Genomic DNA, 10,380 nt, shown 5'->3' with positions numbered 1-10,380 from the left:
ATCTAAACTACTTATCCGCACAGAACGCTTCCCCAACCGCGCAAGGTCTAGAGCCAACTTGGAAAACAGCGAGTCGCCGGGTACAAAAAGAAAAGGAACTTTTCCGGGGGAGGGGGAGGAGTACGGGAGGACGAAGCAGGTGAATGCAGGTAGTGGCGGTTCCTGCGGGACCAGCCGGCCGGGTCGGGAGGTGGAAGAGAGGGCGCGAAGGCAGGGAAGGGGAGAGGAGGCGGCGAGGCTGGCGGGGCTCGGCCGCGCTCCCCCGAGGGCGGCGCGCAGGTGAGGCCGGACACTCACCTCCGGCAGCTCGCGGAGCTGGTTGGAGTCCAGCAGCAGCTCCTCCAGGCTGTGGGCGTAGCGGTAGATCTCCTCCGGGACGTAGACCAGCGAGCAGTGGCTCTTGTCGATGGTCTCCACATGACGGTTGCACCGCCACAGGGGGATGCAGTGGAACATCGCCGCCCGCCACCGGGTCCCGAGCCGCGGAGACCCGGGCTCCCCGCCCGCTCCGCCCGCCCGTCGGCTGCGCTCCGCCCGCCGCCCACCCCGCGCTCGTTGGCCCCCGTGCTCGCTCGCTCCTCGCGCCCGGCTCCGCGCTCCCAATCGAGCCTAGGCACCTCGGGCGGGAGCCCCCCCCCGCGGCCCCGCGCCCCCGCGCCCCCGCCCGCCGGCCGGTGCGCCCCTCCCACCCTCCAGCCGCGCCGCCGCCGCCGCGCCGCGCTTCCTACTCGCCGCCGCCGCCGCGCGACTGAGCATGCGCGCCCGGGGCGGCTCCGGCCCGAGGGCCGCTCCGCTCCGGGTTTTCGCGGCGACCTGGCTCCGGAGGGTCGAGAAGCCCGAGACCCGGCGCTCGTGGCCCCCCGACTCCGGCCGGGACGCGGGGAGTGCCGGGGCTCCGAGGAGGCCACTCAGCAGAAGCCTGGGGCAAAGAGGAGGCGGGGACGAGGCGGCCCGAGGGCAGCAAAACAACTTTGACGCTCAGTTTGACTTAACTCGCTCTCCTCGCTCCCCTTCCCCAAAACCGCTTTCCCTTCCGGGGTCAGGCGGGACCGCCCCGGAGCGCACCTCGCGCGCCGTGGGCGCCCCGGGCCGCGGGATTCCGTGCGGCCCTGCGGGGGCCCCAGCGCCCTGGCTGCGGCTGCCTCGGCCACCTGTGTGCGCGCCGCCCAGGCGGCCCCCGCCCGCACGGCGCGGGGCCCCCCGCCCTGCCCTGCCCTCCGGTCCGCGGGCACCGCCTGCAGGCGGTGTAACACCCTCAGCCACCGCCGGCTCCGTACACGGTAGTAACAGGAAATCCCTCTCCCCAGACCACCGACAGCACAGGGGTCTGCGAGGGTCCCAGACGTGTGCATGCTCCCCATCAGAAGCCCACATGCAAACACGAGCTGGCAAAGCTGGGTTTCTGGGCCTGTTCCAGCCTTGCCAGATGTTGGCCCCTGCTGACGAGCCTGGACAGGTGAGGCGGGAGGAGCGGGGGAGGTGGGGCAGGTCGCGCTGCGCAGGGCAGCTGCCAGGTGAGCATCCCCCATCCGGCGCCTGCGTTTCTGCACCAGCACCCAGTCTCTTGCAAAGGGTAGGTTGCTGTCCAAGAAGGGGTAGCTGGGCAGGACCCAAGAGGCTCACTACTGGGGTAACGACCATTCCTTCGCCCCCGAGTCATATCCCCGGACTTGAGCCAGGACCCTGCACTGCCCCCTCTTCTCCCTGTCTAACCAAGCTGGCTCCTTCACAAAGGCTTGCCGACCAGGTCAAAACCAATCACATTGATGGATTGTTTTCCAGAGTCTACTCCGATTCTACTCCCAACCTGGCTGCCCTCTAGGCCTCACACCTTCCCCTTCCAGTGGCTGTGACCTCTGCCAAGACACCTCCCAGGATCTACACACACACACACACACACACACACACACACACACACACACACACACACACACACACACACACACACACACTCCCCACTACCGCCCCCAACCTGCCAAAGTTAAAATCTGGAGCCACGGAATGCGCATTTCTGCAGAAGACTGAAAGCTGAGTGTAAGGAGGCCTATTTTGGCCTGAAACTAGTTTTTCTAAGGCATATGGGGTGTCAGTTGCAACTATGCACAGGACCGTTTTCCTGGGGTGAATGGGGAGGGGGGCACTTCATCATTTCAACTCTGCTAGGAGAGCTTTTTACTTCCCAGTCAGGGAGGATGGTTCCAAGTACCACCAAGTACTACTCGCACGTGTCAGTCCCTAAATTCCACTGCTCTGCCCACTCCACCCTGTCTTTTGTTTGTCCTGGCTTGAGTCCTACCTTCTCACGGAAGGTTACCTGGACTTTGAACCTGAGCCACTCTTCCTTCATTCCTGCATTCCAGAAACCCATTTTATAGCACCTTTATTGGAAAACTGTGGTTCCTGTCTGAGAACCTGAGTCTGGAATGGCAAGCAAGTCACTAACCTTGTAAGTTTTCCAACTGCTTTAAAAAAAAAATTAATAAAAATTTAAAAGGCCTGGCTCCCTCATCTTGATCTTCTATTGAGTTCCAGAGATGATCACACTAGATTATTTTAATAAACACCAAGTGTATTTTAAAGATATGGCTGGTCTTTTTAAAAATTCAAACCTTATTAAGAATTCCCTATGTGTACGTCCCTGTGTTAGATTATTTTTGTCCCACCTTAATCCCCAAAAGATCGTGACCTCTTGGACGACAGGTACTGTCTCACTTGCTCTGTAGATCCGTGCAACTACCTTATAGGTTTTTTTTTTTAATTAAAATATAGTTGATTTACAATGTTGTGTTAGTTTCTGGTGTACAGCATAGTGATTCGGTTATATATATATTCTTTTCATATTCTTTTTCATTATGGGTTATCACAAGTTATTGAATATAGTTCCCTGTGCTATACAGTAGGACCTTGTTTATCTATTCTGTATATAGTAGTTTGTATCTGCTAATCCCAAACTCCTAATTTATCACTCCCCCCAACTTTCCCCTTTGATAAGCATAAGTTTGTTTTCTTTGTCAGTCTATTTCTGTTTTGTAAGTAAGTTCATTTGTATCATATTTTAGATCCACATATAAGTGATACCATATGATATTTGTCTTTCTCTGTTTGACTTACTTCACTTAGTATGATAATCTCCATCCATGTTGCTGCAAATGGCATTATTTCATTCTTTTTCATGGCTGAGTAATGTTCCTTTGTGTATACATATATACACCACATCTTCTTTATCCAGTCATCTGTTGATTGGCTGCTTCCATGTCTTGGCTATTACAAATACTGCTGTTATTATCTGACAAGGGAGAAAAAAATGAAAACACCTTGTCAACTGGAGAATAGGGAACCAGTTCTTTATCCTCCTGAAGAGATCTAGGGTTTGCCTATTAATATAATTTCTAGTTTCTTTTCCCATATGTAAAGGATTTTGACTCAATTTAAACAAAATTTTAACTACCATAAAAATCTTTTTTTTTTTTTTGAATAGTGCAATTCATTTTCAGTGTGAACCATTTTTCACATCCTTTGGGGCTGGAAAGGTCCAACTTTCAACTCTAGCTCTGCCCCTTAATAGCTTTGTAGAGTTGGACAGATCACTTAACTTCTATAAGCCTCAGTTTTATTACCACAAATGAGGACAATGGTCCATGGGTTGTTATCAGGGTTAAGTAAGGTGATTAAGTAAAATGCTTAGCATAGTGTCAGGCACACCTCTGTTCAGTCCATAAATATTCACCATATACTGGCTGGCCTGTGTAATCAACATCTATCTTTGTCTCTTGGATCACTCACTTTGGAGAAAGTTCCCTGCTGGGCAGCCCAATGGAGAGAGCCGCACGACAAGGAATCCAGGGCTGCTGACGACAGCCAGAAAGGAACTGAATATGACCTCTGCCCACAGCTATGCAAGTGAGTCATCTGGAAAGCCAATGCTCCAGTCTCAGGCAAGCCCTCCAATGACTGTAGGACCAGCCAATCCCCTAGCTGCAACCTCACGATAGGCCTGGACCTAGGACCACTCAGCTAAGCTGCTCCTGGATTCCTAACCCTCAGAAACTGTGTGAAACAATAAACATTTGTCATTTTGAGCCGCTAAAATTGGGGGTAATTTATTACACAGCAACAGATAGCTAATAAATGCACTGCCTGTGCTCCACGCATTGTGCTGCAGATAGGTCTCAGAACTTACAGCCTCAGGGGAGGAGAGTGGTAAATGCTCCATTGGTGGTGGTGGTGTTCTAGTAGTAATTTTTTGACAATGATTGTTGTCATTAATTTTCAAACAATGAAAGTCCAAAGTGATAGCTGGTCACAGGGGGCGAGATGGGAATTCAGAGGTTTCAGCAGGTGGATTTTAAAGCGAGACACCACCACCTATCCCCTAGAATGACTAAAAATAAGAGATTGATGGTCTCAAGCGTTACTGAACACATGGAGCACCTGGAACTCCTGCTTTGCTGGTGGGACTGAAAAATGATAAAACTACTTTCGGAAAACAATGTTTGATAAGTTTTTTATAAGCATATACCTAGTATAATGATCCAGCCACTCTACCCCTAAACATTTATACCCCCAAAATGAAAACATATATCGGTACAAATGCTTATTTACAAATGATAGCAATTTTGTTAAAAATAGCCCAAAACTGGAAACAATCCAAATAGTCATCAACAGATAAATGAATGGACAAAGTATACTGTGTTGAAACAATGGAATAACAACAATAATACTTTACTAATACATGTAACAGTGTAGATGAATTTCAAAAACTGAGCAAAAAAAAAAAAGCCAGACACAAAAGGATATATACTGTATGACTCCTTTTATATATATATAAATTCTAGAAAATGCAAACTAACATTAAGTGGTATAACCTTGATCACTGGGTACCTGCAGTCAGGGATTGGGGAAGAAATGTGGAAAGACTGATGGCAAAAGGCATGAGGGAACTTTTGAGGGTAATGGAAGTATCTTGACTCTGGTGGTGGTTACGTGGATGTATACATTTATTAAACTCATCAAATTGTACACTTAAAATGGGGACTTTTTATTATGTAAAATGTATACACCAATAAAATTAATTTTAGAAGTTAACAAGTAGTACCCGACAGGTGGCTGTAAATTGCTTCTAGAGCTGATCATGTTGTGTTATTTATTTACTGAGTGCCCACTCTGTGCTAGGCATTGGATCAATTTCCTGAGGAAATGGAAAGGGACAAGACAGAGCTTTCAGCCTTACCAGAGGTAGTCATTGAGGAAATTATAACAGTCATAGTAGGAATTTTTTCTTAACCTGAAAAGGCTGATCTTTGTTGTTCTCTAAAGGGTCACTTAAGTGTATATGCAAATCAAATAGGCAAATTAAATCTTATCATATGAAGTATAACACTGGAGGAAATTTGGGTAGGAATCCCAAAGCCCTCTGGGAGAGGGAACACTCTGCTGCCCCAAACTTGAATTTAAGGATATTTTGAAGAGTTTATAGATCCGTGCTGTAAGAGAAAGCCACTCAAATCATTCAAGAAGCCTGAGAGCTTACACAGTCTCATGGGTAAATTAGTTTAGAATTCAAGCACATTTAGAGCCAGAACCGAAGTCACCACCTTAACATTTTTGATTTCCTGTTACTATAAATTAATATTCTATCCTTCATCTCTTGTATTTTATTTGGAAAGTTTAGTCCATTTACATTTAATATAATTATTGATATGTTTGGGTAAGTCTACTATTTTATTATTTGTTGCCTGTTGGTACCATCTGATTTTTGACCCTCTGTTCTCCCTTTCCCACAATCTTTTGAGTAAATATATTTTATAATCCGATTTTGCCTATTGGCTTTTTAGCTCTAGGGATTACAATGTGCATCCTTAAATTTTCACAGTTCACTTAGAGTAAATATACTAATTCATATAAACCCTAAAACCCTTGCAATTATCTATGTTCATCTGATTCTTCATGTTACAGTTTTTACATGTATTACATTTACATATGTTATAAACCCCACAGCAAAACTTTATAATTTTGATTTAAACAGTCATATGTATTTTAAAGAAATAAGAAATCATAACCATTTATTTATTCAGCTTTGCAGGTTGTAATAGTATGTGAACAATCCAAAATTTCACATGACCAAGTCTTTAATCTGCTCCTCCATTGAGAGAAGTTACAAGTGAGCAGTTTGAATCTATCTGCATCTCTGTTTTTCTCAGTCTAGCAAACATGCTGACGATGAGGCAAATATTGAACAACACTTGGTCTTGATGGAAACGCGCCAAACGCTGTCTGTCACGTAGGCTGGCGTAAAGAACTCACCATTTTGCACTGAATTTTTGCATCTGCCACGAACTAGGGATGAGATCTTGGGTGAATCATATTAACTCCAACATTCACTCTCTTTATGTCTGTGAAAGAGATAAAAAAAACGCCACCCTCAAAATGCTGTTGAGGAAACTGGATTAATACAGTGGAAAGAGCTTTCCGTACCGCAGAAAACGGCACCCGAGGCCTCAGTCATTGTCAATCCTCTTTTCTCAGTTACCAGCCAAAAGAAAACCTACCATGTGAGTGCTCTGTCTGGGTAAACAACATGTAAATTGGACTGGGAGAAGTTAGACTGTCAAGCTTTTCAACACGAAAGAAATTATACCAGAGGAGCCCAATAAAAACTCTATCTAGCACCTGCCCCTGAGTCCGTCCTGCGTCTCTGCCTCTGCGTCACCATCCGCTTCTCCAATAAACAGGCACATGGAGGGTGATGCTTAGAGGAGGCTCACAAGCAGCCTTCCTCGGGTCGGGGCAATGATTGACATTTGCATAATGCGTTTCAGCTTAAAGGCCATAATGTACATCATCTCCCTTGATCAGAATACATTTTTAGTCATTTAAATGAACACAGAACCTTCATTTATTGCTTCATTTATTTTTGACCTTGATCCACAAAGGATTTAAAAGAAGATCGTATAGATTATCCTTTTCTCATGTCACTCTTACTTTCTAGTTGTGGTGCCCACAGTATAAATTAAATCATTATGGGCACTAAGTCTTCACTAAAGGCCAAGACCTACTTCATAAAAATAAGAAACATATCGATGAGCAGAACTATGCTCCTTCTAATAAGCAGAGCCATTCAGACAATTCAAATACCACTGTTAAAAAAGTATATTGACCAGGTAACTAAAATAAACCCATGTTTCTCCAGTTGAGTCTGCACCATCCATAAAATGGGTGCAAACTTCATTGGAGAAATAACCCCTTTTAAGCCCTGTCAGAATGAAATGTTTTGAGGTTACTGATAAAGCTTTTTTTAAACTTTAGGTTTATTGCAGTATATTAGACATACAAAATTATAAGGTATGTAAAGTGTATATCATGGTGATTTGATATACAGTGTGAAAGGGTTCCTTCATCTAGTTACTTAATACATCCATTACCTCACATACTTGTCTTTTTCTTTTCTTTTTGGTAAAAACATTTATGTTCTAATCTCATTGCCAATTCTAATTGCACCATACAGCATTACCAACTATAGACACCATGTTTTACATTAGATCCTCAGGCCTCATTCATCTTATAACTGAACGTTTATGCCCTTTAACTAACCTCACTCCATTCCTCCCCAGTCCTCCCCTCTGCTCCTGACAACCAATGTATCGCATTGATTTGTGGGTGTTGAACCATCCTTGCATCCCTGGAGTAAATTCCAACTAATCATAGTGCATAATCCTTGTAATATATTGAGTTTGGTTTGCTAATATTTTCTTAAGGACTTTTGCATCTATGTCCAAGAGGATGGTAGCCTATAATTCTCTTTTCTTGTAGTGTCCTTGTCTGATTTTGGTATTAGGATAATGCTGGCCTCATAAAGTGAGTTCAGAAAACACTCCCTTATCTTCAGCTTTTTGGGAGAGTTTGAGAGAATTGGTATTAATTCTTTAAATGTTTGGTATAATTCACCAGGGAAGTCATCTAGTTCTGGGCTTTTCTTTGTTGCGAGGTTTTTGATTACTGATTCAATGTCCTTGCTAGTATTTGGTCTGTCCAGATTTTCTGTTTCTTCATGATTCAGTCTTAGTAGATTGTGTGTTTCTAGAAGTTTACCCATTTCTTCTATATTGTCCAACTTGTTGATGTATAGTAATTTGTAACGGTCTCTTATGATCCTTTTTTCTCCCCTGTGGTATCAGTTGTAATGTCTCTTCTTTCACTGATAATTGTGTTTTTTGAGTCTTTTTCTTGGAAAGTCTAGCTAAAGGTTTGTTTAACTTGTGTATCTTTTCAAAAAGCCAGCTTTTACTTTTATTGATCTTTTCTATTGTGTTTTTCATCTCTATTTCTTTGATTTCCACTCTCATATTTGTTATTTCCTTCCTTCTACTATGGGCTTTGTTTATTCCTCTTTTCCCAGTTTCTTGAGGTGTAAAGTTAGGTTGTGTATTTGAGTTTTTTATTTCTTACTGTAGGCATTTATTACTATGAACACCCTACTGCCTCTGCTGTATCCCATATGTTCTGGTGTGTTGTATTTCCATTTTCAGTTGTCTCAAATAGTATTTTAATTTTCTTTCAATCCCTTCTTTGATCCATTTTATGTTCAGTAGTATGCTTTTAATCTCCACATACTTGTGAATTTTCCAGTTTTCTCTTTGTAATTGATTTCCAGTTTCACCCTTTTGTGATCAGAAAAGATGCTGCTGTGATTTCAGTCTTCTTAAATTTATTAAGACTTGTGTTGAGGCCTAACATATGATACAAACTGGAGAATATTTCATGCCACTTGAGAAGAATGCGTGTTCTGCTGCTCTTGGATGGCGTGTTCTACGTTAAGTCTGTCTGGTCTAACATGCAGTTTAAGTCCAGTGTTTCCTTATTGATTATCTGTCTGGATGATCTGCCTGTTGTTAAATGTATGAAAATCCTCTACTATTATTGGATGGCTGTCTTTATCTCTTCAGATTTGTTATACTTGCTTTATATATTTAGGCACTCCTAGGTTGGGTGCATAGATATTTATAAATATTATATCCTCCTGTTGGATTTACCCCTTTATCATTATATAATGACCTTCTTTGTCTCCTATAATAGTCTTTGGCTTAAAGTCTATCTTGTTTGACATAAGTACGGCTACCTCTGCTTTTTTTTTATTTCCATTGGCATGGAATATCTTTTTCCATCCTTTTACTTTGTGTCCTTAAAGGAGGTGACTCACTTGTAAGCAGCATGTAGATGGGTCTTGTTTTTTCATCCACACATCCACTTTATGTCTTTTAATTAGAGAATGTAGTTCATTTATATTTAAGTAATTATTGGTAAGTATGGAGTTACTATTTCCATTTTGTTCGTTGTTTTCTGACTTTTCTTTTACAAAATGGCAATAGACTCACAGGCACAGAAAACAAACTTATGGTTCCCAAAGGGGAAAGGAGGGGGAGGAATAAATTGGGAGTTTGGGATTCACAGAATAATCTATAATGGAAAAGAATTTGAAAAGAATAGATACATGTATGCATATGTATAACTGAATTACTTTGCGGTACACCTGAAACTGATGCATTATAAACCAATTACACTTCAATTTTTTTAAAAAAAGGAGTATGATTCTTATTCTGCAAAATGTTCTGCTCGGTATAACTTTAGCAAAGTAAATGTCACAAAGTTCATCATAACTAAATGAGGCTATCAGGTTTTCATTTTTGTAAACATTTCTCTCTCATGACTCACAGCCAGTGCATCTCAGTTTTTCCATGATCACACTGTCTCTTCCCCTCCCTGTGTAACTGCCACCATCAAATCTACCTCAGAATATACACCTGTTCAAAATAATGTGAAAATTAATATATGTATGTATATGCATGACTGGGACACTGTGCTGTACACCAGAAACTGACACATTGAAACTGACTGTATTTCAAAAAGAAAAGAAAAAAAAAAGAACATTCACCTGTTCACAGCCCCTTCTGTTCCTCAAAGGTGGTAAGTTTAATAAAGTGATTGGCAGTCACAAACCACTCAGTAATTGAATACTGCCTCTAAGAAACAGACTCTCAATAACTCATGGAAATGGAAGAACACAAAATTTCAAGTCGTTGGATTTACTTTTTAATCTCCAAGCAGATGATTTTTATATAAAATATGTGTTTTAATATTTACACAGTGAAATGTTAATGTTTATAATACTAACTTAGTATTTATGACATGTTTATCTAGTTCCGTCATACATATGTTAGTATTTACAGAATCTCTTTAAAACCTGAAAGGATGCGACTATCCAATTTGATCTATGTCCTACCCTCTTGGGAGGCTAATGCAATGAGGCAGTGCCGTGACCGAGGGGCAGGGGCAGCCAGCAGGAGGAAGAGGGGAAAGGAGCCGAGAGCAGCCAGAGACGGAACA

At 43.0% G+C, this 10,380-nt stretch overlaps 2 protein-coding genes across 3 annotated transcripts in view; one reads left to right on the top strand and one right to left on the bottom strand.

The window, feature by feature from the left end:
- The window catches only part of LRRC1 (leucine rich repeat containing 1), a 93,626-nt gene extending 90,476 nt beyond the window's left edge, over window positions 1–3,150 (bottom strand). The window contains exon 1 of one of the 2 annotated variants that reach the window (XM_074348922.1): window positions 3,112–3,150. In XM_074348922.1, the coding sequence (XP_074205023.1) occupies window positions 3,112–3,135 (24 nt within the window). In that variant the 5' untranslated portion in view covers window positions 3,136–3,150. Of the gene's footprint in view, window positions 1–297; window positions 592–3,111 lie in introns of those variants that run through there. The other variant, XM_074348921.1, reaches the window with a different exon arrangement.
- Window positions 620–4,089, top strand: LOC123613928 (uncharacterized). The gene is made up of 2 exons (XM_074348923.1): window positions 620–2,446; window positions 3,795–4,089. Exon 1 carries the CDS (start codon window positions 755–757, stop codon window positions 1,820–1,822), a length of 1,068 nt encoding a protein of 355 aa, XP_074205024.1. The 5' UTR covers window positions 620–754; the 3' UTR covers window positions 1,823–2,446; window positions 3,795–4,089.
- The last annotated feature ends 6,291 nt before the right edge of the window (window positions 4,090–10,380 follow it).

Source organism: Camelus bactrianus, chromosome 20 (genome assembly GCF_048773025.1).
Source record: "Camelus bactrianus isolate YW-2024 breed Bactrian camel chromosome 20, ASM4877302v1, whole genome shotgun sequence".
NCBI classification, from domain to species: domain Eukaryota; kingdom Metazoa; phylum Chordata; class Mammalia; order Artiodactyla; family Camelidae; genus Camelus; species Camelus bactrianus.
The sequence above is the reverse complement of the archived record's forward strand: the minus strand, read 5'-3'. Positions and strand labels throughout refer to the sequence as shown.

Coding starts and splice junctions, on each gene's coding strand:
- LOC123613928 (XM_074348923.1), top strand. CDS start 755: ATGCGCGCCCGGGGCGGCTCCGGCCCGAGGGCCGCTCCGCTCCGGGTT.